Genomic DNA, 26,225 nt, shown 5'->3' on the forward strand with positions numbered 1-26,225 from the left:
CCTCTGCCAGCTCTGAATATTTCATATTTATCCCCTGTTTAGCCACTGGTTTTTTGCTATTTAGCCACTATTTATTCACTATTTATCCACTAATTGTTTGCTATTTACCCACTATTTATCCACTATTTACCCACTATTTATCCACTATTTAGCCACTATTTATTCACTATTAATCCACTATTTTTTTGCTATTTATCCACTATTTATCCACTATTTATCCACTAATTTTTTTCTATTTATCCACAATTTATCCACTATTACTGCCCCTAAAATAAAAGGAGCCAAGCCCTGAGTCAGGTGGCTCTGCAGTCCTTCAGAAATCAGTTGTCAAAGCAATGCTTTAGAAAGTTTTAAAGAAATAAAGCCCAGGTTTTTGCTGGTGACATCGGATTTGTCTGCCAGAGATGCTGGCACCCAGCTGCCAGGTGCCCCGGTGGGTCAGGCCTGTCCTGCCACCTCCTGGTGACAGCCACTGGAAGCTGCTCCCTTCCCTTTAATCCCAATAAACCCAACCTGCCCTGCCCAAGGGAGGGATGGGGCAGCTGATCTGGGGATGGAGCAGAGCCAAAAGTCCCGACTCCTTCCTGAGGATCACCACAGAACCCTGGGATGCTCTGGGTTGGGAGGGATCCTAAAATCATCCAGCTCCAACCCCGACACCTTCCACTTGCTCCAGCTCCCACCCAACCCAGCCTTGGACGCTTCCAGGGATGGGGCAGCCCCGGCTTCTCTGGGAATTCCATTCCAGGGCCCGCCCGCCCTCCCAGGGAGGGATTGGGACCCCCAGTGCCCCTCCCCAGCACTCACGGATCCAGCTTGAAGACGTACTGGCCCTCGGGCAGGCGCTCCTGCAGGTAGGTGAGGTTGTAGGTGAGCATGGTGCTGATGAGCTCGGCCAGCTGCTGCTTCTCCTTCAGGCTGTAGAGCTGCGTGTTCACCTGGCCGGGGGACAGCAGAGCTTGCAAACCCCAGGCAGCCCAAGCAGGGGCTTTGTTTCTGCCTGAGGAAGGACCCGGATCAAGTTTAGCTCTTTCTTGGGACACGTGTCCTTCCCAGAGCAGGGACAGACCCTCTCCTGGGTGGGGGTGACTCTGGGAGCTCCCCAAAGCCCTGCTCAGCCAAGCCCAGCCCAGGTGGGGCTCAGGACCCCTCCACACAGTTGGGCACCTCAGCACCTCACCCCCAGCTTCTGCAGCAGCTGAGACACCAAACCCAGCCCGGATTTGGGACAGAAATCCAGGCTAGCTCATCAGGTGGGGTGTGGCCCTGATTTTTTAAGATTTTGCTAAGCCTCCTGATGTCTGCATTCTTGTAACAAACTTTCTCACACACAATCCTGTAAATAACTCATTGTTTTGCATTCTTTTATGGAGGAGGAGAGAACTGATGGACTGTTGGTCTGTGCAGGGTCATTGGAGAGGTGGCACTGTCACCCTCCAATCCACTGCCACTTTTGGAAAACTAGGAATGTTGAAGTCAGAAAATAAACTTCCCTTTTTTCTTCCCCTTGAGGCCAGCAGTGTGCGTGCCGTCATTTCGTGTCCCGCAGTGACAGTGGGGCTCTCAGGGGGCTCTGGGGAGCAGGCCGGGGGCTGGGGACACTCACGGGCCGCAGTTTGGGGGCGATGATGTCCAGCAGCAGGCACAGCACGTCCAGCACCAGCGCCCGCTGCCCCGCGCGGCTCCGGGCGCCGGGCGCGACCCCCGACACCACGGACAGCACCACGTTCTGCATCTGGCTCAGCTTGGCCGCGGCCTGGGGACAGCAGGGGACACTCAGGCGGCGTCCCCGCAGGGCCGGAGCCGCGGCAGGCCGTCGGTGGGCCCCCCTGCACTCGCCTCGGGCTGGCTGCTGGGGTAGGCCAGCCGGGGCACGGCGCTGGCCGCGAAGAGCAGGTGGAAGGCCACGGGCAGGAAGGGCAGGTAGCGCAGCAGCTGGAAGCTCTGGCCCTGCAGCACGGCCCGGCCCAGCAGGTCACAGAAGCCCAGCCACTCCAGGGCCAGGCAGACGGAGCCCAGGCTGGAATCCCGCACCTTCACGTTCAGGAAGTTCTCAAACAGGCCCTGCAGGAGGGGGTGGGATCAGACGGAGCCCACCCGGCTGGGGCTCTGAGCTTCCCTCCGGCCCCACGGCTGCTCTCACCTGGGCCAGCTTGTCCTGCTCTCCCGAGGAGATGGAGAGGTGCAGGATGTGCTGGAAGCGCTGGGAGGAGGAACTGAAGCCCCCCGAGCGCCCAGGGTGGGACAGGTCCTCGTCCCCCAGCAGGAGCTGGGCTGGCAAAGTGGGGTCCATTCCTATCCTGTGCCTGGGGGAGCCCAAAGGGGAGAGCTGAGGGGGAGGGTTTCCCAGTCTGGAGGAATATCTGGATCCTTGGAAACTGGACTGGAGGCAATGCCAGGGCTGAATTGTTGGGAGCTAAGGGGAGTGGTAACAAAGCATCTGGAATGGCTCTAAACCGAGAGGAAAGGCTTAGAAGGAACATTGGGAAGGAATATTGGGAAAAATTGGGAAGAAATCCCCTGGGAGGGTGGGCAGGCCCTGGCACAGGCGCCCAGGGAAGCTGTGGCTGCCCCTGGATCCCTGGCAGTGTCCCAGGCCAGGCTGGATGGGGCTGGAGCAGTCTGGGACAGTGGAAGGTGTCCCTGCCATGGCAGGGGTGGCACTGGATGGGCTCTGAGGTCCCTTCCAACCCAAACCATTCCAGGATTCTCTGACGGACACAAATCCCCTCAAGAAGCTGCTCTCCAGGACCTTGCAGGTCCCACCCAGCCTCCCTTCAACACTTCCAGGGATGGGGCAGCCCCAGCTTCTCTGGGAAATGGGAATACCACCCCCCAGGCACCCAAGAGATGTAAAACCCCCTCCCCTCCTACCTCTGGGGCTTGGGCAGCTGGAAGATCTCTTGCCAGATGGAGAAGAGCCCCTTGTTCTGGTCCTTCAGGCCAATCCTCATGGTCTGCACCATCTGCACACTCAGCTCCTTCTGCCCTCGGCCGTGCAGGAACTGCAGCAGGGGCAGGGGATGGAGGGGACGGGGATCCCAAAGCCCTTGGGAGCAGCTGGACACAGCCACCCCCTCGTCCTCCACGGGCAGGGCTCAAAACACCCCAGGGGAGCGGGAGATGCTTCAGGGATCTGCCTGGAAGGGACTTCTGTCCCCTCTGTCCCCATGTGAGCTTCGAGCTGCAGCAGGAGCGTGTCCCCAGGGCCACTGTCATGTCCCCAGAGCCATCCCCATGTCCTGATGGCCATCCCTGTGTCCCTAGGGCCATGCCCATGTCCCCAGAGCCATGCCCATGTTCTGATGGCCATCCTCGTCTCCTCAGGGCCATCCTTGTGTCCTGATGGCCATACCCATGTCCCCAGGGCCCTGGGAGTGTCCCCAGGCCCCGGCAGTGTCCCCAGGGCCCTCCCCATGTCCCCAAGGCCATGCCCATGTCCCCAGGGCCTTCTCCCTGTCCCCAGGGCCCTCCCCATGTCCCCAAGGCCATCCCCCTGTCCCCAAGGCCATCCCCCTGTCCCCAAGGCCATGCCCATGTCCCCAGGGCCGTCTCCCTCTCCCCAGGGCCCTCCCCATGTCCCCAAGCCCTAGCAGTGTCCCCAGGACCCTCCCCCTGTTCCCAGGGCCATGCCCATGTCCCCAAGGCCATCCCCCTGTCCCCAGGGTTCTCCCCCTGTCCCCAGGGCCCTGGCAGTGTCCCCAGGGTTCTCCCCCTGTCCCCAGGGCCCTGGCAGTGTCCCCAGGCCCTGGCAGTGTCCCAGCACCTGCAGGGTGTTGATGCAGGAGCGGATGTCGCTGTCGGTTTTCTCGCAGAGCGCCAGCAGCGCGCCCGTGTCCGCCCGCATTCCCTGCCGGAGCGCGATCTGCGGGGCACGACAGGGCTCAGCGGGGAGGGGACGGGGGACACCCCTGAGCCACGGGGACCCTGGGAGAGGCCAGACCTCGCTGAGGCGCTGGGCGAGGCGGGAGGGCGCGGTGCGGGGGAAGCTGAGCAGGAAGGATTGCTGCCGGAGCGGGCGCAGCGCGGGCACGAACCTGCGGGAGGGAAACGCGGGGGTGAGAGAGCCCGGCACGGAATTCCCTCCTTAATCCTGGAATTACTGAGGTTGGGAAAGACCTCCCAGAGTGTGGAGTCCAACTGTTCCCCCAGCACTGCAAAGTCACCGTGAAATGATGTCCCCAAGTGCCACACGTGCACGGCTCTGAAATCCCCTCAGGGATGGGGACGCCACCCCTGCCCTGAGCAGCCTGGGCCAACCAATTCCTGGCTGCCCTTTCCATGAAGGAATTCTCCCAAAGATCCAATCTAAACTTTCCCTGAGGCCGTTCCCTCTGCTCCTGTCCCTGTTCCCTGGAGCAGAGCCTGACCCCCTCACTGTCCCCTCCTGGCAGGAGCTGTGCAGAGCCACAGGGTCCCCCCTGGGCCCCCTTTTCTCCAGGCTGAGCCCCTTCCCAGCTTCCTCAGGAACTCTGCAGCCCCTTCCCAGCTTCCTCAGGAACTCTCCAGCCCCTTCCCAGCTCCCTCAGGAACTCTGCAGCCCCTTCCCAGCTCCCTCAGGAACTCTGCAGCCCCTTCCCAGCTCCCTCAGCAATTCTCCAGCCCCTTCCCAGCTCCGTTCCCTTCCCTGCAGACGTTCCAGCCCCTCAATGCGAGAGGCCCAAACCAACCCCAGCACTGGAGGAGCCGCACTCAGACAGAGACACCCCCAGCAGCCACCTCCTGCCTGGGGGCAGGGTTTGGTGTCCCTGTGCCCCCCCAGGCAGGTGACACTCACTGGTCATTGCAGATGCAGATGATGGGCCGGAGCAGGAGCCCTCCCTCGCGCCGCCGCCGCCGCCCCGCGCCCGCCTCGCCCTCGCCGTCCTTCCGCTGGATGATGGCCAGCAGGACGTTGATGGAGGCCTGGGGGGAAGAAAACAAGATGGGAGGGATGGGTTCTTGCTGGTGGAACGGCGGGGGAGCTGTTAATGGGGCCATGTTTGAGGGGCTGGTGCCCCAGGGCTCACCGCGGGCGCGCCGTCGATCTCGTCGATGATGAGGCAGTTGGGCCTCTCGTGGGAGCCCAGCACCGACCTCATCTGGGTGGCAGCTTCAATGCGGGTCTGGAACACCTCGGGGCTGCGGTCATCGCTGCGAGGGGACACAGGGACAGGTCACTTTGGGTGTGGGAGAGCATCACCCCTGGGAGAGCATCACCTCCAGAACAGCATCATCACCTCCAGAGCACCATCACCTCCAGCATCACCTCCAGAACAGCATCACCATCACCTCCAGAGCACCATCACCTCCATAACAGCATCACCATCATCTCCAGCATCATCCCTGGGACAGCATCACCTCCAGAACAGCATCATCACCTCCAGAATGGCATCACCATCACCTCCAGAAGAGCATCATCACCTCCAGAGCAACATCACCACCTCCAGAAGAGCATCATCACCTCCAGAGCACCATCACCACCAGCATCACCTCCAGAACAGCATCATCACCTCCAGAACAGCATCACCATCACCTCCAGAGCACCATCACCTCCAGAACAGCATCATCACCTCCAGAACACCATCACCTCCAGCATCATCCCTGGGACAGCATCACCTCCAGAACAGCTTCATCACCTCCACAGCACCATCACCACCAGCATCACCTCCAGAGCACCATCACCTCCAGAACAGCATCACCATCACCTCCAGCATCACCCCTGGGACAGCATCACCTCCAGCACATCTCCACCTCTGGGGCACCATCATTCCCAGCACACCATCACCTCCAGAACAGCATCACTTCCAGCATCACCCCCAGGCCACCATCACGTCCAGCAACACCTCTGCCACAGCATCACCCGTCCCCTTTTGTGGGCAGGGCATGGGTTCACCTGGCACTCGGGGCTTACCTGGCACTCGGGGTTCACCTGGCACTCAGGGGGCTCACCTGGCACTCGGGGGTGCTCACCTGGCACTCGGGGGGCTCACCTGGCGTTCATCTCCACGGCGTTGTACCCCGCGTGCCTGGCGATGACGTGGGCCAGCGTGGTCTTGCCCAGGCCAGGGGGCCCACAGAGCAGGGCCACCTGTGGCACAGAGGGGAGGTCACGCCTGGAGGGCTTCCTCCTCACAGGGGACAACACTGCTCCTCAGCTGGTGGCACACCGGGACCACAGCCACGTCCCCTCCTGCTCACCTTGTGTTTGGGTCTCTTGTGCTGGTCCAGCTCGGCCTCCAGCATCTCCTCGGTGAGCTGCACCTTGGTTTTCCACTTGTTGGGATGCTCCTTGGCATGGCCGAGCGGGGGGTGAGCTGCGGGGTTGGGGTTGGGCTTCTTGCCAGCCTTGTCCTTGCCAAACACCACCGTGTCCCACAGCTTGAGCCACTTGAGCAGGCAGCGGTTGGTGTACTGCAGGAGAGCAGGGAGAACCCGTGGAACCCGGCAAAACCCCAGCCGAGGGCAGGGGAAGGCTCTCCTTCATGGAGGAGGCTGCTCAGGGTTCCACCTGCCACCTCCCTGGGACAAGGTGGGAACGTGTCCCTTCCCAGCTCAGCCTCATCCCTCAGGGAATCCCTGGGTCAGTCACATCAGCCCCATCCCTGCTGGCCCTGCCCTGTCTTGGCTCCACTCAGCAATTCCCAGCACGTCCAATTCCCTACAAATCTTCAAACATCCCCTCAAAAAATTCAAAATAGCCAACAATTTCTGGCTAAAATCCTCTCAATATTTCTTGTCTCGTTCTGGTGACCTTCCATAGGTTTATCTGCCAGAACATCCCCAGCCCCCAGTGCAAAGCTGCCATCCCAAGCTCCCAGGGACTCAGGACTGCTCTGAGGCCCAGCAGCACAAACATAGCCCCCAGCCAGCGCTTCCAAAGGCAGCTCCTGATCCCATGGCATTAAGGAAGAGCTGCAGAGGTGCTGACCCCACCCATGCCAAGCCCCCTCTTGTCCCAGCACCTCACATCATCACTGAGCAGCTCCATGTAGCGCCGGGGGGTGAACTTGTCCACCCAGAGGCAGTGGGGTGCATCCTCCTCCTGGGCTGCAGGAGCTGTGTCCATGCTGGGATCCGGGCTCTCGGCGCTGGGCTCGCTCCCCAGGCAACTGCAGCAGGGAATTCGTTTACCCCAAAGCACCCCAGGAGCCAGGGCAGGGTGGGAACTCCACCCAGACGCCCCAAGCTGGGGGTGATGAGGGCAAAAAGGCTCCTCTGCTTGTAGGTCCCCCAAAACTTGGTTGTGAGGGAGGCAAATCCAGCAGCGTGGCAGGGACTGGGGAGGGATCTCCTGCCAGCATCTCACCTATTTATGATCTCTGTCAGCTGCTGGGAGGCCTCCACAACCTGCCTGCGGCGCTTGAGCACAACAAAGAGGGGTCAGAGACACTCCTCAGTCCTGGCTGGGGACAGCAATTTGGGAGCCAGCCCAGTGGCCAGCAGGGACAGAGGGGAAGGTCAGGGAGATGTGGTACCTCCTCATCCACCTGCTCCTTCAGGTAGGAGAAGGGCACCCCCAGCAAGTGCAGCGGCCTGCGAGCGTTCCAGCCCAGGGAATCCGGGAGCTGCAAGGACACAGCACAGCCAGCCCCATCCTGAGCCACCTGGAGGCCACAGAGGAGCAAACCTGACCTTCAGAGCCCTCCTCACCTCCAGCCCTGTCCTGCAGGGGTCATCCCTCAGCACCAGGAAGACCCTGGTGCCCTGGGTGGAAGTCACGTTGATGTAATCCTCCAGGATGGGGGGTCTCCTCAGGACCCTCTTCTTTTCCAAGGGTGGTGTGGTCTGCAGGGGGATCATTCCACTCATCTCCAGGTGGTTCGAGCTGCAAAACACCCAATTCCTTCAGCAGGGGAAGGGCCTTTCCCCTCCCTCCTGTTAAAAATGGGGTTCAGGGTGGCCAACCTGGTATTGTGGGGAGCCAGAGGCGCCTCCGGGCCAGCATCCCAGGAGATATCCGCAGCCAACTCATCGTCTGCACCGAAATCGAGCTTCTTAACAGCTTCCAGGCGCTGCCGCTTGGGCTTCGGGGCTGGAGCAAGCGGAGAGCATCACTGACGGACGGTGGTACCCGGGGGATGCTCCAGCACCCGGCACCGCTCGGGGCGTGGGGACAGGGGGCAGCAGCACCCGGGGAACCGGCTCAAACCTACTGCGGGGTTCGGCTGCTGCCGGGGACACGGCGGGGACACAGTCCCGGTCCCTCTTCTTGGCGCCGGTGCCCCCGGGAGAGTCCCCGGGGAGATCGGGCTCCTCCGGCGGCTGCCTCTTGCCCCGGAACTGGGATGTTTTGGGGCCGGCGGGTGGGAACGGCTCATCTGCAACAGAGGCCAGACCACGGTGCCGGTCACCGGAGGGGACCCGCGGCGGGACGGGCGCGCAAAGCAGGGAGCAGCCCGCTCCCTCCCTCCGTCCGCCGCCTCCCGTCCCGGCGCCGCAGCAGCGCCCACCTCCCAGCTCGGCCAACACCTCCAGCTCGTCGGCGAAGCGCTCGTAGAAGCCATCGTCGGGCCCATCGTCGGGCCCATCGTCGGGCCCGCTCTCGTTGCTCGCCATGCGCCGCGCCCGCCCCGCCGCCGCCACCGGCCCCGCGCCCGCCGCGCTTCCGCCCGCGCGCGCCGCGGGGCCGGCGCTGATTGGGCGCGGCGCTCGCGGGCGGAGGCGGGGCCGGCGCTGATTGGGCGCGGCGCGCGGGCGGGCGCGGCGCTGATTGGGCGCGGTGTGAGCGCTGCCGGGAGGCGCTGCGGGAGCCGCCGGGGCCGGGGCCGGGGCGGCGGCCGGAGCGGCGGCGGCGGGGGCGCTGCGCGGGTCCCCCCAGCCGGGTCCGGCTCACCTCCGCCCTGCCCGGGTCGCTCCTGCGCGGTGCGGAGTCCTCTCCGCCGTGTCCCCGCCCCGCGTCCCCTGTCCCCTCCCCTCTGTCCCGTGCCCTCCGGCGGAGCGCGGCCGGGCTGCGGCGGGGAGCGGGGCTCGGCCGGTCGCCGCCGCCGGGATGGGCAGAGGCAGCACCGCGCGGCTGCGGGGCCTCCACGCGTGACAGCGGGGCGGGCATGGGCCTTACCAGCGTGGCGCTGGGCCGTCCCGGCCAGCGGGACAGCGGCGGGGCTGCGCTGTGACATCGGCATGGCGGCGGCTGGAGCGCTGCTGTAGCATCCCTGCCGCTGTGGGACCTGCATCCGCGCGGTGTGACACCGGTGAGGCTGGGGGACACGCAGGGTGACGGCAGTGCTGCAGGTGACGCCGGTGCCTCGGTAGCACCGGTGCATGTCCATGCCCTGCTGGAGTATCCCACCTGCAGGCCCTGCTCCCTGCCCGTCCCGTGTGTCCGGGGCTGCTGTGCCCATCCCGGGGTGCCCAGCCCGCAGCTGGCGGTTCCCGGGGTGCCCAGCCCGCAGCTGGCGGTTCCCGGGGTGCCCAGCCCGCAGCTGGCAGTTCCCGGGGTGCCCAGCCCGCAGCTGGCGTTTCCTCATCCCCATTCCCCCTGGCTCTCTCTGCCCCGCAGGGCGCTGGCCATGGAGCCGGGCACCATCGACAACCTGTCCATCCTGTACCAGAGCTCCGACTTCATCGTGGTCAACAAGCACTGGGACCTGCGCATCGACAGCAAGATGTGGTACGAGACGCTGACCCTGCAGAGCCAGCTCAAGCACCGCTTCCCCGAGCTGGCCGACCCCGACACCTACTACGGCTTCAGGTGAGCGCCTGGGCACCGAGCCCGGCTCTGCCCTCAGCTGGGGACACTCCCGCGATGGCCAGGACGCTCCTTTACCCCCGCGTCCTTCCCAGGTTCTGCCACCAGCTGGATTTCTCCACCAGCGGGGCCCTGTGTGTGGCGCTCAACAAAGCGGCGGCGGGAAGCGCCTACAAGTGCTTCAAGGAGCGCCTGGTGACCAAAGCCTACCTGGCCCTGGTGAGCCCTCCCTGCCGCCTCCTGCCTTGGCCTTCTGGTGTTCCTGAACGCCTCTGCCCTGAGGGAGCTGGGGGTGTTCAGCTGGAGAAGAGAAAGGTTCAGAGTTGGAGCCTCAAGGGGCTCCAAGAGAGCTGGAGAGGGATTTGAAGAAGGAGGGACGGGACACAGGGAATGGCTTCCTACTGCCAGAGGGGGGGTTAGGTTGGATATCGGGAAGGAATAGGGTTAGGTTGGATATCAGGGAGGAATTCTGGCACAGAGTACCCAGAGAAGCTGTAGCTGCCCCAGCCCTGGAAGTGTCCAAGGCCAGCTTGGATGGGGCTGGGAGCAGTGTTGAAGGTGTCCTTGCCCCCAGCAAGGAGTTGGGCTTGGGGAAATGGGTGGACTTTAAGGTCCTTCCAGCCCCACCCTTTCTGTGCTTCCGTGGTTCCTGCCGTGGGGGTGGGTGAGGAGCATGTGCCGGGGCTCAGCGTGCACATTCCTGTCCCCAGGTGAGGGGCCACGTGAGCCAGAGCCGGATGACGATCCGCTACGCCATCGGGAAGAACACCACGGAGGGCATGACCCACATGATGTGCATCGAGGGCACAGAGGGTGAGCAGCCCCGTGCCCTGCTCTGCCCGCGCCCCCAGGGATGCGCTGGGGCATCACAAACCCCCTCTGGATCTCCTTGCAGGCTGTGAGAATCCCAAGCCGTGCCAGTCGGAGCTGGTCGTGCTGGAACATGGATCCTACAGCGGAGACCCCGTCACCAAAGTGCTGCTGCAGCCACTGACAGGTGCGGACAGGGGTGCAGAGCCTGGAAAGGGATGAGGGAAGCCGAGACCTGCCGTGCTCAGGGGGACAAATGCCATTAGGTGTCTTGTCCCCATGCCCCGAAGGAGGGATTCAGGAATTCCCTGTCCCTGATTCCCGCTCTCCCCCCAGGGAGGACTCACCAGCTCCGGGTTCACTGCAGTGCCATCGGCCACCCCATCGTGGGGGACTTCACCTACAGCCACAGGCAGGACAGCAATCCCTACAGGATGATGCTCCACGCCTACTACCTGCGCATTCCCACCGGCAAGGAGCTGATCGAGGTGTGCGCGCCGGACCCCTTCGTCACCGCCATGGACAGCAACTGGGTGCCCCAGCACGTCACCCAGCGGCTGGAGGATGTCATCCAGGAGCTCAAGGACAAGGGGACACAGAAGCAGCAGGAGGAGGAGGAGAGCCAGGAAGGTGCTGGAGAGGAGGGAGCAGGGGGTGAAGGCAGGAGGGAGGAGACGGAGGAGCAGCGGGCACGGTGCGAGCAGTGGTTGGCTGAGTGGGCTCTGGAGTGAGCACAAAGCACATCCCTGCATTTCCAGCTCCAGCCTTGTCCCAGCGGGTCCCCACGGAGCCCAGCGCTGCCTCCACACCTGCACTCCCTCTGTGGCTTCCCTCGCTCCTGGGGCTGGTGCCAGGTGGATTTTAGGAGCGGTTCAGGTGGGGTTATTTTGTGATGCCCATCATCCATCTGCTCACGGGACGTCCCTTTCCCAATGCTGGGCCTCAGCAGCAGAGTCGGTGTCACACTCCAGCTGAGAGTGACCCCAAAGCTTTCCATCCCTGTCCTGGGGCTCGGGCACAGCTGGGCACTGCCTTTGCCATGGCCATTCCCACAGCCTCTCCATGCTTGGATGCAGAATTGCAGCCCAGCACAGGGAGGTGAGAACGTGCTGGGTGCAGCTGCAGTCCCTGTCCCCCATTCCCATTCCCTCACTCCAGCTGCTGCGTCGTGTGGGAGGTGGGAGACTGGGGGCTGGAGCACATTCTGGGGACACTGATAGTCCCCCAGTCCCAGGGTGACCTGTGAAACTGGACTGGGATGGGCATGGAAAGGTCCCTGCCCCTCACCCCCTCCATCCTTCAGCCCACCTGGGTGGTTTTTAAAGGTTTGGTGAAGGTGAAGGGGTTGATACCAATGGATTTTAAACTTTTTTCAATTTTCTAGGAAGAGAATCTAGTCTTTTAGGGTTTGTAAAATACAGGTGGTCTCAGGAATGAGGTATTTTTAGTACTTCTGTGGTCAGAGAGCCAGCAGCCCAAAGCTTTTCTAATGGATTTTATTATTCCTTCTACTAGCACTGCCTTTCCTGCTTTTATCCCTGCTGAGACAGGTCAGAGGACACAAGTCCCTTTCTGCTCACCCACTTGAGGAGGCATCAGTGTCCTGTGTAGGTCCCATGGGGTGGCTCCTGCCTGGCAGGTTTCCAGAGGGTCCTGCAGGCAGGTCCTTCAGCTGGGCAGTTTGGGAAAGCTCTGGAACAGCAGGAAAAGAACAAAGGTAAAAGAAAGGCTGAGAACTGATGGGAAGAGCAGGCAGGAGCTCAGCTTTGACAAATGCCAAGAAATTCCCTTGGAAGTGCCCTTGCTTTGCTGGTCATCCTGCTTTGCTTTCCCCTTCCCTGCTCATCCTCTGCAGCCCTTGGGGGACATTTGGAAATGAGGAGAACAGGACAGCTGGGGAGGGACAGCTGGAGCCACACAGCCCCATCCCAGGGCTTTCAAGGACCACATCAGCACATGCCCAGAGTTGTTGTCACCTCACCAGCCCCATCCCGTTGAAAACACACCTAATGGGGTTCATACAGCTGATATTCCCACCCCGAGGGGGAATAAAAAGTCACAGCCCTCTCCTTGTGGATAAACACACCTTGCAAGTCACCAAAATCCCTGGGGGAGTGGGGGGAGGATTGGATCACTTGTTCCATGTGTCCCTTCCATTTGTGGCTTAGTGCCACCACTGCAGGGTGGGGATGGCCTGGGGTGCCAGCCCTGGGCACTGAGCGAGCATGGTGGGCTCGGGGCTGGTGCCAGAGGGGCTGGAAGAGCCCGTTGTCCTTTCTGCCAGGCCCTGCAGCTGGGAAGGAACACAAGGAATCTGTTTGCCAAAGATTTGATGGGTGACAGGAGGTGCTGGAAAGTGACAGCGGGGATTCAGGACAGGGGGGACCCAGCCTTGTCCGCGCCGGGAGCGGTCCCTGCTGGGAACACGGCTGGGATGAGGGCTGGGGACATGGATGGAGCTGGCACCCCGAGCACAGCCCAGCCTTTGTGTGCTGCTTGTCCCCAGCGCCACAGCTAAAAGGGAATTTTCCTTACCCTGCCGAGGGAGTTTTCCAGGCGCCCTTCCCGGCTGCGTTCCAGGGCAATGTCCCCGTCCTGTCCCCTCCTGCCCACGGGGCTGCGGCTCCTCCGGTGCCCTGGGGGTTGTGGTGTAGTTGTGATGTCCCGTGCACTCCGCAGTTCCAGTTTTGGTGTATTTGCTGTATTAAACGTGTCTCTGCCCTTCACTGTCCGCTCTCTGCATCCATTTCCCGGGGGCTTCCAGGAATGAGGGGAATGAGGCCGGACCGGCCCCGCGGGAGCGGCCCCGGGGCTCCGACCCGGCCGACCTGTTGTGTGAGGGAGGATTGGGGGAAGGATTGAGCGTGAGGGGATTGAGTGTGAGGGGATTGTGTGTGAGGGGTTTGAGTGTGAGGGGATTGAGCATGAGGGGATTGAGTGTGAGGGGATTGAGTGTGAGGGGATTGAGTGTGAGGGGATTGAGCGTGAGGGGATTGTGTGTGAGGGGATCGAGTGTGAGGATTGAGTGTGAGGATTGAGCGTGAGGATTGAGTGTGAGGATTGAGTGTGAGGGGATTGAGTGTGAGGATTGAGTGTGAGGGGATTGAGTGTGAGGGGATTGAGTGTGAGGATTGAGTGTGAGGATTGAGCGTGAGGATTGAGTGTGAGGATTGAGCGTGAGGATTGAGCGTGAGGGGATTGAGTGTGAGGGGATTGAGTGTGAGGGGATTGAGTGTGAGGGGATTGAGTGTGAGGATTGCTGTGTGAGAGGATTGAGTGTGAGGGGATTGAGTGTGAGGGGGTTGAGTGTGAGGATTGTGAGAGGATTGAGTGTGAGAGGATTGAGTGTGAGGGGATTGTGTGTGAGAGGATTGAGTGTGAGGGGGTTGAGTGTGAGGATTGTGAGAGGATTGAGTGTGAGGATTGAGTGTGAGGGGATTGTGTGTGAGAGGATTGAGTGTGAGGATTGAGTGTGAGAGGATTGTTGTGTGAGGGGATTGTGAGGGGCAGGACTGTGTGAGGATTGAGTGTGAGAGGACTGTTGTGCGATAGGATTGTTGTGTGAGGGATTGGATTGTTGTGTGAGGGGCAGGATGGTTGATGAACTGCAGGATTGTTGTGTGAGGGACAGGATTGTTGTGGGATGGGCAGGATTGTTGTGTGAGGGAGGATTGAGTGTGAGAGGATTGTTGTGTGAGCTGCAGGATTGTTGTGTAAGGGACACTCATCCCTCAGGCTGGAGCAGAGGGAAAACTGATTTAAGACCCAAGGAATGATTGCAGTCTCTAAGACTGGAGGATTTTTTGAAGATTATGAACCAGCCATGGGCAGAGGGCAACTGGTTAAGGGAGAGCAGCATTCCCAGCCTTCCTGGCACAGGGAGGTGCAGTCAGAGCTCACAGCTGACCTGGGAATGTCCCCGGGAACAGCCTGGGGCAGATGTTCCTCCACATGTTCAAGTTCAGGGTGGATCCTCCAGTGGCAGCTCCCGAGGCGGTTTCAGGGCCAGCTTTGATCTCCACAGGGACACAGTGGACGCGGTGACCCCCAGAGTGACCCTGATGCCCTGATGTGGCCCTGCCCTCCTGCTCCAGCCACCTCTGTCCAGCCAGCCCGGGGCAGGGGCTGTGTCCCTCCAGCAGCCTCATAGCATTCTGTAATTTTACTGCCCCAACAGGAGCTATTTTCACAGTAAATCCTTCCAAAATAGAAACCAGCAACACCCATGGGCGTCGACCCAGCCCTGGGGCTGCAGGACCGGTTGGGGGACGGGGCTGGGGACAGGACAGGGCTGGGGGTGACAAACCCCTCTTGACACTGCCAGCAGCTCCAGGGACCCTTGGGGAGGGCTGGGACCCCCAAACCTGGCTGAGAGGGGGGTGCAGCCCTGCTCCAGCCCAGCCACCCTTCCCTTTTCCCGGGATAAAAGCTCAGATAAAGTTTGAGCTCACGGCTCCTCCAGGTTGTCATCTCAGAGCCTCGGGAAGGATTTGATTCCTTTGGTCTTGGTCCCCTTCGTGGCATGTCCTCGACAGCATTTTGGAGCATGAATCGAGGGAAAAGCTGGGAAAGAGGGAACGAGATGGGCTGTGATGCAGGGAAAAAGGAGAAGGGAGACACCTCCCCGAGGGTGCTGAGCCCATCACTGAGCTCAGTCTGTTCTGCACCCTACCTGCCCTATAACATAACCCCTGGGCAGCTCTACAGGTTTCCCCCTCACCGGGAGCACCTTAATCCCCCTCAGGAGCACAGAAACTCCCAAACCAGAGGCTTTAACTCCTTCTGGGTTCACTTTCGGTTCAGCTGAACCCAGAGCTCAAAGTGACCCTTTATGAGAAGTAGGAAACAACCCCAAAGCAAAACCAGGGGAGAAGGAAAGGAGCCTGACAAAACAGAGTTGAGAAACTGCCCCGTCACACCCCGTGTGCGGAGCACCTGCCATCCCCACCCCGCACAGATAAAGTGCCGAGCGCTGCCCAGCCCCTGCCCCAGCCCCGCGAGCACCTTCCCGGCCGAATCCTCCCATCCCGGAGCCAAATCCCCTGGACAAGGGCGAGGAGAACAGTTCGGCACAGCCACGGTAGGATTTGGGGGGGGAAAATGAGATTTAGGGGGGAAAATTCCTTGTGTCCAGTTCAAACGGCGGTAACGGGTTGCTGTGGGCAGCCCCGGGGGAATTTCGGGAGAAGAGATTGATTTTCTATCAGGGGATCCCCTGAGGGGTGTGGAGGGCTGGGGAAAACCTGCTGGGCTGCCCCACTGCCTTACACTGGATTTCTCCCAGTCTGTGCTGGTGAGGAGCTGGGGGATGGAGGGGGACCCTGTCCCTGCAGGACAATTGTGGAGTTTCTTTCACTAACGGGTGGGAAAAGTCCTGTTTTCTGGTGTGTCAGATTTAAAATCTCTCCCGTGGTCGCTGGGGGTCTGTGCAGCCTCACAGAGACGGGGTGGGCACAGTGAGACCCCTGACCCCCCAGCTCCAGCCCCAGTGCTGGGTGACAGAATCAGCCCCAGGACCTCCAGTGCTGTCCCCAGGCTCTGATCCCGAGAGTGGAACAGCTCCAGCCCCAGTTTTGGGTGACAGAATCAGCCCCAGGACCTCCAGCAATTCCAAGTGTGGGACACGGCTCTCCAGACCTGCTCCAAGGACGAACCCCCGGCACCAGCACCATGGTGTGGGCAGCCCCAGCCCTGGCAGCCGCCACCCTCTGCCTCCGTGAGTCACATCCTGTCCCCAAAAACTGCCCCGGGACCCCCAGGCACCCCCAGGGATGCTCCAGCTGTGCTGCTCCTTATCCCAATCCCCCTCCCAGGGCTCTGTCTCCTGCTCCCCTCAGCATCCACAGGCTTTTCCCAGGGACACATCTTCCCAGATTTCCAGGGATGGATTTATCCCTTTTTGTCTTCCACACCCCCCTGGAGGGAGCCGGGGGTGCTCGGGCTGGGGGCTGCTCCCTTCATAGCGATTCGCAGCATTTCCTAAACATGAAATTAGCAAAGGAAAGGCTCTTGCCAGATTTCAAACCTGGAGCTGCTTGGAACAACCCCAACGAGCCTTTCATAACCCAGGGATGTTTCCTAACCTGCTCCTGCTTCCTTGCAGGTGTCTCCACAGACCCGCTGAAAGCCACAGCGGTGAGTCCCTGCCGGCTCTGCTGGCTCCCACCGTGCCAGGGCTTTCCCCAAATTCCCCAGCTGGCGCTGGAGGTGCCAGCATTCCCGCCCTGCTCAGCTCCAGGGTGGCACAGCCGCCACCTCCCTGCTGTCCCCCTGTGCACAGCATGGCCCTGTCCTTGTCCCGTCCCTGACCTCCATGCCCTGCTCTCAAACCCAGCTCCAGGCAAGCAGGGACAGACCCACCCGAGTGTCCCCGCTGCCGAGAGTGGCTTTGATGGCTTTTGTCCCCACAAGTATCCCAGGAGCTGCTGCAGCTCCTGGCTGTTCCTGTGGATTTCCTGCACCCACGGGCAGCAGTCTGGGTGCTCCAGCCGGGTCAGATCCCATTCCCTGTATCTCAGATCCCTTTCCTTACCGGGTCTGAGCATCCCCCATCCTCTCTCCAGGCCGCCCTGATTATTGGAGCCGTCCTGTCCAACGCTGAGCAACCCCAGTAAGTACCAGCCCCGGCGGGTAAATGCTCAGATAAAGCTTGTGCTCACAGCTCCTCCTGGGGGTCGGGGGGGTCCGGAGGGTGAATTTGCGTTTATCCCACATCTGCTGCTGTGCCGGGTCCCTGGGGCAGGGAGGATTTACAGCCCTGCGCAGCCGGTTCCGTGCTGGGATTCCAGCGGGCTGGGCTCCTGCAGAAACACAAACACACCGAGAGTTCTCCTTCCTCCCCGCGGCTGCAGCGGGAGCCTCGCCCCGGCTGAAACCCGGGCGCTGCTGTTTTGTCCCGCACCCAAACCCCGGGGTATGGGGGCACCCACCCGGCCGTGGGGATGGCAGCGCCCCGGCACTGATTTTAGGAGACATTTTCATGACACCTCACGTGTACAGCCTCGGGGCGCTGGTGTGTGACCTGGAGCCGGGCACCATCCCGGCCTCGCATCCCAACATCCTGGAGAAGCTGAAGCTCTGCCCGGCGCTGACGGGGGCACAGCAGGACGCCCTCAATGCCCTGCTCCTCTCGGGGCACACAGCGTACGGGTGAGGAGCCTTCCCGCTCCTGGAAGGGTGGGCGGCGGACAGGAGGGGTGGGCATCCACGGGGATGCTGAGCTGGTGCTGCTCCTGCTGCCGCAGGGATCCTTCAAGCTGGGATTTACAGACCCTGCAAGATTTGGGGCCGCTCGTGCTGGCGTTGAACCAGACCACGCTGAGTTTGGTGGCCGAGGTAAGGTCCCGCCTCGGGGAGGAGAGGACCATCAGGCAGGACAGCTCCGAGGCTGGGGGACTCAGGATCCTGTGCTCCCGGGTCCTAGAACCCTCTGTCTGTGTACCCCCAGTCCCAGTGCCCTGTGTCCCTGTGCCCTCTGGACCCAGCACTCTCTGTCCCTGTGCCCCCGGTCCCAGCACTCTCTGTCCTTGTCCCCCTGGTCCCTGCACTCTCTGTCCCTGTGCCCCCAGTCCTAGCACCCCTCTGTCCCTGTCCCCCCCGGTCCCAGCACACTCTGTCCCTGCAGGCAGCACGGGAGGATTTCAGGAGGAGCATCGCTGCCACCTACATGAGCCAGGGACGATCCCAGCGGGAGGAATCCCTGATGCTCCTCAGGGCGCTCGCAGCAGCATCAGCTGCCTCCCAGCCCCGGCTGCGGCGCAGCGCGGACCGTGAGTGTTTCCCTTCCCTCCGGCCAGGCCGGAGCTCTGGGAGGGGACAACGCCCGGGGCTGGTGGGATCTGGGAGCTCCCGGCTGGACCAGGGATTCCCATAAGCCGGGGAAGTGGGGAAATGTGCTTGAAGCACAGGGCGGGAGCAGGGATGTGGTGGCAGCACTCAGGAAGGGGCTGGGACAGTGGGACAGTCCCCAGGCAGGGCCAGCGCCAGGGCAGGACGCTGCAGGAGCAGAGGATGCTCCTGTAGGGGACATGGAACAGTTTGAGCTGCTACAGGACAAAGCACAGGTGGGCTGCAAAACATCCCAGGTTCTTCTGGAATGACTTTAGGGAATGTCAGCAAACGAGGCACCTCTGTGGACTGGGGACCAGGGGATGGGAGAGGATCCACCGTGGCTTGAGCCTCGTTTTTGTGATTCCCTGTCCTTCAGCAGGGCCCTGTGGCAGGAGCAGGGCCAGGTGGGAAGGGCACACGCAGGACACACATCTCTGCCTGATACAGTTCCTTGCCCTCAGGCTGCCAGTCCAAGCCCATCACCGCCAGCAACATCGATTACATCATCGTCTACCTCATCGAGCTCGACCTTGACCAGCTCAACCTGTGCCTGAGCAATGATGTGCTAGTAGAAAACCTGGAGGCTGTGCTGGATCTGCCAATCACCACAGGGGCTGCCTGGGTCCTGAAAAAAAAGGTGGATGAGGTAAGGAGTGGCACAGGGCAGGAGCCCTCCAGCAGCATGGGCACGAGCTGGGATGGGCAGGGAACAGGGCTCAGTGGGCACAGGGATGAAGGTGCCCAAGGGGGTCCTTTGCCCTCATTCCTGCCCTATTTTCCTTTTCCCTTCCCTCACCCTCTTTCCTGCCCCACGGGCCGGGCCCCACAGTTTTTCCAGGAGTCAGGGATCCCAGAGGAGCAGCTGAGGCGCCTGGGGATGCTGTCCCGCCTGTACACGGAGCAGGAGATCAGCCACTGGCAGGTGACATCCAGTGACACCCTCTCAGCCCTGCTCAGCGACTCGGGAGGAAAGTGGAATGATTCCCAGGTAAACCCATGGCAGCAGAAGGGGATGGATGGTGAGGAACCCAAACTGGGACTGCCCCTGTCCCAGCCCAGCTCAGGGCGGAGGCATTGTGGGGTTTTTTTGGGGGTTGGCAGCACTGCCACCCTTACCAGGAGCATCTCCCATCCCTGCTGTGTCCCTCAGGTGCAGCAGCTGCTCAGCAGGTACCTGGCCCTGGGGGGCTCCTTGACGGGGCCCCTGCTCCAGGAAATCGGAGGCAAGCACCTGTGCAACCTGCAGGAGGAGCAGATCCAGCAGATCCCTGCTGCAGCCATCGGGTGAGCCGCTTCTGGGGCTGCTGCTCTGCCCTGAGAGCCCCCAGGGCTCTGGGGAGGTGGGATGGAAGAGCCCCAGCTCTGTTGTGGATGTCCCCAGTCCCAATCAGCTCAGTGGGATGGCCCTGTCCCAGTCCCAGATCCTACCTGAGCTCCAGGACCATGAGCAGGGATATCCTGCTCATCCCTCCCAGCCACCAGAACAATTCATCTGCAACTGGGGGTGCTGCTGATGCCTGGAGAGGCTGTCTGGAACAGACTGGGCAGAGCTAAAGGAATCAAGCAGGGATTTATTAAAAGGCCTCAAAGGATGCACCTTGGGCAGCACAAGGGCCTGGCTGTGGCTGCACCCGAGATGGACAATGGGTCAGGAGTTTTCACCCTTGGATCAGCTTTGGTCCATTTCCATGTTGGGGTTCAGTGTCCAGCTCCAGCTCAGGTTCTGCAGTCCCACCCTCCCAGGCTGCTCTCCTCAATCCCCTGCTGTTTGCACTTTTTGGGGCTGGAGCTCGGCGGTGTCCTTGGTTGTGGGGCTGGAAAAGGATTGTTCTGTGTGCCTGAGCTGTGAGGAGAGCTGCTGGCACTGGACACGGAGTGCAGAGCTATGTCCCAGGGCAGCCCAGGAGCTGGGAAACGGGAAAGCTCAGGCTGAAGGCATCAGAGCTGACCTGTGTCCCCCTTCCAGGACTGCTGGGAAGTTGAACATCTCCTCATGCTCCCAGTCTAAGAAGGATCAGCTCTATGGGAAGGCCCGGGAGGCCTTTGCCAGCCTGGCCAGCACCCCCAGCCTCTACTACTGCCAGATCCGGCCGTACCTGGGTAGGTGCTTCCCCTCCACCCTCCCTCCCACCACCAGGTTCGGGGTCTCCTCTCAGCCACAGGTCTGGCAGCCTCCAGAACCTCTCCAAATCCTCCCCAGAAGTGCTGGAAGGGTTTGCACATCTCCAGGTGTCCTCTGGGCTCTCTTTAAGGTGGAGCTCCAGCAGAGGATCTGAAGGACTTGGCTAATGCTGGCGTGGCCATAAACATGGATCTGGGCACCTTCCTCGCCCTGAATCCCGAGGAATTGCAGGTACAGCCCTGGGGTGCTGCTGCCCCCTCCCCAGGATAGTGCAGGGCTGGCTGAGGGCTGAGGTCAGAGCCCAACCAAATCACCAATTCTGCACTTTCTCACCTTTATAAATTTCCTTTAGGAAGCTTTAGTTGCTCTGCAGCCCCGTTAGCAAAGCGTCTGGGGCTGTGGGGGTGAGGGAAGGGGATGCTCTGTGTGTGTTGCAGAAACTCAGCGTCACCGACGTGAAACATTTGCTGGGGGAAAACCTCCCCGAGCTGAAGGAGCACGAGCACGAGCCCCCGGTGCTGAGCTGGCTGCAGCAGCAATCCCAGCACGAGCTGGACTGCGTGCTGGGCATCGGCCTGCAGGGAGGGCAGCCTGAGCCCACGGGGACAGCCAGCCCTGCTGCCACCTCCACGGCCGCTGTCACCAGCCCTGCTGGCCCCACCACCCCGGCCAGCGTCACCTCCACGGCCACTGTCACCAGCCCTGTGCCCACCACCCCGGCCAGCATCACCTCCAAGACCACTGTCACCAGCCCTGTGCCCACCACCCCAGCCAGCATCACCTCCACGGCCACTGTCACCAGCCCTGTGCCCACCACCCCGGCCAGCATCACCTCCAAGACCACTGTCACCAGCCCTGTGCCCACCACCCCGGCCAGCATCACCTCCAAGACCACTGTCACCAGCCCTGTGCCCACCACCCCAGCCAGCATCACCTCCACGGCCACTGTCACCAGCCCTGTGCCCACCACTCCAGCCAGCATCACCTCAAAGACCACTGTCACCAGCCCTGCTGGCCCCACCACCCCGGCCAGCGTCACCTCCACGGCCACTGTCACCAGCCCTGTGCCCACCACCCCAGCCAGCGTCACCTCCACGGCCACTGTCCCCACCTCTCATCACCCTGCCACCTCAGCCAATGTCACCCCTGTGCCCACCACCCTCCCCACTGTCCCCAGCACCTCAGGCAGTGCCACCACCCTCCCCACTGTCCCCAGCACCTCAGGCAGTGCCACCACCCTCCCCACTGTCCCCAGCACCTCGGCCAGCGTCACCTCCATGACCACCGTCCCCAGCCCTCACCCCTCGGCCACTGTCACTGTCCCCACCACCAGTGCCATTGGCAGCCACTCGAGCCCTCAGCCGAGCACGGTCCCCCCCAGGACCCCCACCCCGAGCACTCTGAGCCCAACCCCCCCCGGCACCCCCCCCCACACTGAGGGTCCCACTGTCCCCCCTGTCCCCACTGCCACAGCAGCGCCCTGCTCCACCCACCAGGCCCCCACCACAGACAGAGCCACCACCCCTGCTGTCACCCTCCTCAGCACCCTCCTGGCCACCAGCAGCCCCAGTGCCACCCCAGTCCCTGCTGTCACCTCCAGGGCCACCACCAGCACTAGTGTTGGCACTAACCCGGCTGCTACCACCCACAGCACTGTCACCACTGTCCCCAACCCCTCCTCTGCTCCTACTGCCACCCCTGTCCCCAGTCCCACCTCTGCTCCCACTGCCACCCACAGCACTGTCACCCCTGTCCCCAATCCCACCTCTGCTCCCACTGCCACCCCTGTCCCCAATCCCACCTCTGCTCCCACTGCCACCCACAGCACTGTCACCACTGTCCCCAATCCCACCTCTTCTCCCACTCCCAAACCCTCCTGTGCTCACACTGCCACCTCTGTCCCTCCCTCCCCCTCTGCTCCCACTGCCACCCACAGCACTGTCACCACTGTCCCAAATCCCACATCTTCTCCTGCTGCCACCCCCATTTCCAATCCCACCTCTGCCCCCACTGCCATCCCTGTCCCTAACCCGTCCTCTGCCCCCACTGCCACCCCTGTCCCTCCGTCCCCCTCTGCCCCAGCTGCCACCCCAGCCCCACACACGCCCACCCCCATTCCCAGCTCCCCCATCCCGACCCAAACAAGCCCCGGCTCCTCCCCGGCCGTGCCGTGCCAGCCCAGCTCGGCTCCCGGCCCTTCCTCCAGCCCCAGAGCCACCCCTGGGAGTGTTCCAGAGCCAGCACGGCCAACCTCCAACGGCTACATCAACCTGCAGCCCGAGCCCGGTGAGCTGGGAACGTGGGAAGGGCTCGGGAATGCCGGGGGGGGGGACAAAGCTGGCTGATCCTGGTGGGATTCGGTGCTGGGGGACAGGTGGGGACAAGCCCTGGGGCTGCCCTCAAGTCCTCAGGTGAACTTCAAGGTGTCCCATCACCTCGTGTCCCATCACCTCGCGAGCCCTCCCCGGGCAGCTGGAGAATCCCATCCCCGTGTTCTCCCTGCAGGATCAGGATCCAGGCTCTGCTCCCGCCTCGCTCTCCCGCTGGCGGCCGCCGTGGGGAGCGTTCTGCTGGGGGGGCTGCTCTGAGCCCCCCGGCCCCCCGCGCACGCCTCCCTCCATCCCAGCGGAACTGCGCTGGGCGAGTCCCTGCTGGGCAGCAGCAGCCAGGAAAGGGAAGAGAATTCACCCCCATGTGATGCCAGCACAGGATTTGGTTATTTTTGAGGCTGGCCGGTGAAGGGGGACAGGTTTTTCCAGCCTGGAGAAGCCCCACAGGTCCTTACTAGAGATTTACTCCCTGTAGTAGAACCAGCAGTGCTGCTGACTGCTCTGCCAAGGCAACAACAGCGGGCCCAGCTCTTGCAGGGATTTCCTGTCCATCCCATCCCGCTGGGATCTGGTCAACAGTGGGAAAACTCAGGGATTTCAGTCACTGGTGGCCCTGCCCTGCAGCTGAGAGATCCCCAAAAATCCTATTTCACGTTCTCACGAGCTGCTTTGTGATCAAGCTTTGCTCAAACCCCGCACAGACTCTCATGGGATGATTAGCTGGAGATAATTTATCTTGATTACTGTTCAGTGCTAAACAATAAAACTTCAATCTGGTTTTTCCTAATCCAGCGTGTCCTTTGAGGTGCTCAGTGCTTTGTGGGGAAGCTTTTCCAGCATAAATCCAAAACCTGCAGTGAAGGACAGACCTGCTCCCTCTCTAGAAAGCTCAGACAGTGAAGATTTATAAGATATTAAATATATAAATCCCTTTTTCCCTCCCAGACTCTCCTCCTGGAGGAAAGAGGGATGTCGGGAGCTGGGTACAGGTTTCACTGAGGGCTTTTTTTGACAGATATTTCCAATGAGGGGGGAAAAATATGGAAAACCTTGTACAAAGTTCCTTTCCTCCACACGAGGAAGCTGAGAACAGTCTCAGCTCCTAAATGTTGGACAGCCAACCCCAAGGAACAGGAACAGGCAGGGATTCTGAGGGGATTCATGGGGGGGATTCCTGCAGTCAGGAAGGTGAGGGCAGCCCCAAGGAAGAGCAGACACTCAGCAGTTTGCTTCTGGCATTTTTACTCAGTTCCAGGATTTATTCACAAGCAGCTGGCAAACTTCACTCCCACCCTGAGGTCTTGGCAGTGTCACGAGGTCAGGCTCTGGGAAATGTCACTTTTAACCTGCAGAACTCACCCTTAAACCCAGCAGTAAGATGGGGCTGAGCAGGGGTTTGGGGCTGAGCTAGGCTTGGGCTGTCCCAAAGGAAAAGATCCTGCACCAGAGAGTCTGGAATCTTCCCTTCAGACAGAAATGTTTTTTTTCCAAGTGATTTGAAAGCCAAAGTACCTAAAAGTGAGTCCTGGGCTGATCGCAGCTGCCTGGAGCTCTGGGCACTCCTCAGGCCAGGTCTCAGAGCAGGCCACAGCTGGTCCCTCTCGGTTCCTCGCGGGAGGAGATGGTCAAGAGAGGATGGACACCGTGAGGAAGCTGAGGAGCAGGGCAGGCAGGAGGTGGAACGCCATGGCCACGGAGCCCAGAGGGGCTGAGGACATTGCTGCAGGACAAAGAGGGCATCAGAGCAGAGCAATCAGTGACTGAACTGTGGGGCATGGATTCCTAGAGATAAGATGTGTTTGAGATAAGAAATGCTGACTTAGAAACACCCTGGAATGAGACAGAGGTTGAGAGAGAGAAACAGAACTAGAAGCAAGTTTCAAAGGATGGCCTTGTAAATAAGACTGGTGACTTTGGAGAAACAGAACTGTGAAAGATGCATTGCAGCAGGACCCACGAGGGTAATTTTAGATTATTAACTTGAAGGCATTTACAGCATGGTGCAGCAACAGCTGATAGGCCCAGAAATGCTTCTAAAATAATTAAGAAATAGTTGGCTTCTGATTGTGATGGCATGAATGATAACATGTGTATGGTCTCACCCTTCACATGAGACTGAAAATGGAATAAAAGTTTTTAAAACACCTCCCAGTTACCCCATTTCTCAATCAGAAAACAACTTAATCTGACAACTGAACCCTTCCTCCATGGGGAAAACATCCCTCTGTGCTCCCTGCAGGGATTCCCTTTGTCTGTCTAACCTCAGCAAAAACCAGGCTGAGTTTGGGGCTGGAACTGGAGGATCCTCAAGTTTCCTTCAACCCCAACCACTGCGATTCTGCTTCTAAGCCCAAACCCAGTGCCCCCGAGGAGGAAGGCCTGGAAGTGGTCAGAATGAACTCCAAAATCACCCCAAAAGTGGATAAAATTAACCCAAAATGCACCCCAAATAAACCTCAAAATTAACCCACTAATGGCCAAAACTCACCCAAAATTCACCCCGAATTTAACCCAAAAATGGGTTAACCCAAAAATAACCCAAACTTCCCCCAAACTTCCCCCCAAACTTCCCCCCAAAACCAGGCAAAATAAACCCAAAAATTCACCCAAAATGAACCCAAAAATAACACCAAAAATGGAAAAAATCAACCCCAGATTACCCCCAAATTAACCCGAAGTTCACCCAAAATGAGCCCTAAATCCAGCCAAAATTCACCAAAAATTCACCAAAAATTTAGCCAAAACAAAGCCAAAATTAACACCAAAACCAGCGAAAATCAACCCAAAATTCATCCAAAATCAACCCCAAACCCAGGAAATTGAAACCCAAATTCACCCAAAATGCACCCCAAAATTAACCCAAAATTCACTAAAATCAGCCCAGAATTAATCCAAAATTCATCCGAAATCAACCCCAAACCCAGGAAATTCAACCCCAAATGCACCCCAAAATTAACCCAAAATTCACTAAAAATCAGCCCAAAATGAACCCATTAAAGCCCAACACCAGGGCCCCAAGAGTACCTGGGAATTTGGGGGTGACTAGGTTGATGTAGCCCTCCTGCGTGCCCCCCGTGAGGCCGACGTGCAGCTCGTCCAGCTCCGACTGTTTCTGCAGTGCCAGCCAGTCCCGCACCGGCGCCCGGCTCTGCCAGCGGGCCAGCTCGGGCAGCTGCACCCCCAGCAGCCCCTGCACCTCGCCGGGGGTCAGCAGCTGGGAAAAAACAACAATTCGAGTTTTACTCCCTCCTTGTGGCTCCAGAAAACAAGACTCGATGGCATTTGGACTAGATGGCATTTGGGATTTGATGGCATTTGGGATATGATGGCATTCTGGGTTTAATGGCATGGGGATTTGATGGCATTTGGCTTGATAGAATTTGGATTTGATGGCATTTGGATTTGATGGCATTTGGACTTGATGGCATTCTGGGTTTAATGGCATTGGGATTTGATCAAATTT

The 26,225-nt window shown here is 60.4% G+C and overlaps 4 protein-coding genes across 4 annotated transcripts in view; 2 read left to right on the plus strand and 2 right to left on the minus strand.

Moving 5' to 3' along the window:
* Nucleotides 1-787: 787 nt before the first annotated feature.
* LOC119707117 (chromosome transmission fidelity protein 18 homolog) lies at nt 788-9,455 on the minus strand. Its single transcript, XM_038151651.1, has 19 exons — nt 9,041-9,455; nt 8,433-8,723; nt 8,136-8,300; nt 7,888-8,014; nt 7,633-7,807; nt 7,458-7,547; nt 7,289-7,341; nt 6,950-7,091; nt 6,181-6,393; nt 5,973-6,070; nt 5,010-5,133; nt 4,778-4,905; nt 3,944-4,037; nt 3,767-3,865; nt 2,875-3,005; nt 2,144-2,306; nt 1,840-2,064; nt 1,607-1,756; nt 788-938 (listed from the first exon to the last, which is right to left on the minus strand). The coding sequence occupies exons 1-19, from the start codon at nt 9,453-9,455 to the stop codon at nt 804-806; spliced, it is 3,018 nt and encodes a 1,005-aa protein (XP_038007579.1). The 3' UTR covers nt 788-803.
* LOC119707042 (RNA pseudouridylate synthase domain-containing protein 1-like) lies at nt 9,032-13,206 on the plus strand. The gene is made up of 6 exons (XM_038151454.1): nt 9,032-9,173; nt 9,482-9,673; nt 9,766-9,889; nt 10,381-10,483; nt 10,566-10,667; nt 10,817-13,206. The coding sequence occupies exons 2-6, from the start codon at nt 9,492-9,494 to the stop codon at nt 11,209-11,211; spliced, it is 906 nt and encodes a 301-aa protein (XP_038007382.1). The 5' UTR covers nt 9,032-9,173; nt 9,482-9,491; the 3' UTR covers nt 11,212-13,206.
* Nucleotides 13,207-16,150: 2,944 nt separating this feature from the next.
* On the plus strand, nt 16,151-23,020 carry LOC119707118 (mesothelin-like protein). The gene is made up of 14 exons (XM_038151652.1): nt 16,151-16,196; nt 16,584-16,615; nt 17,044-17,090; nt 17,480-17,629; nt 17,725-17,815; nt 18,105-18,271; nt 18,758-18,956; nt 19,140-19,298; nt 19,461-19,594; nt 20,277-20,410; nt 20,563-20,663; nt 20,870-21,582; nt 21,688-22,001; nt 22,938-23,020. The coding sequence occupies exons 1-14, from the start codon at nt 16,151-16,153 to the stop codon at nt 23,018-23,020; spliced, it is 2,370 nt and encodes a 789-aa protein (XP_038007580.1).
* Nucleotides 23,021-23,987: 967 nt separating this feature from the next.
* Nucleotides 23,988-26,225, minus strand: part of LOC119707219 (mesothelin-like) — a 28,397-nt gene continuing 26,159 nt past the window's right edge. Inside the window, exons 27-28 of the mRNA XM_038151835.1 lie at nt 25,787-25,976; nt 23,988-24,482 (exon numbers count right to left, since the gene is read on the minus strand). Coding sequence (XP_038007763.1) covers nt 24,388-24,482; nt 25,787-25,976 — 285 coding nt within the window. The 3' untranslated portion in view covers nt 23,988-24,387. The remainder of the gene's footprint in view (nt 24,483-25,786; nt 25,977-26,225) is intronic.

This window comes from Motacilla alba, chromosome 14 (genome assembly GCF_015832195.1).
Source record: "Motacilla alba alba isolate MOTALB_02 chromosome 14, Motacilla_alba_V1.0_pri, whole genome shotgun sequence".
In the NCBI taxonomy this organism is placed as follows: Eukaryota; Metazoa; Chordata; class Aves; order Passeriformes; family Motacillidae; genus Motacilla; species Motacilla alba.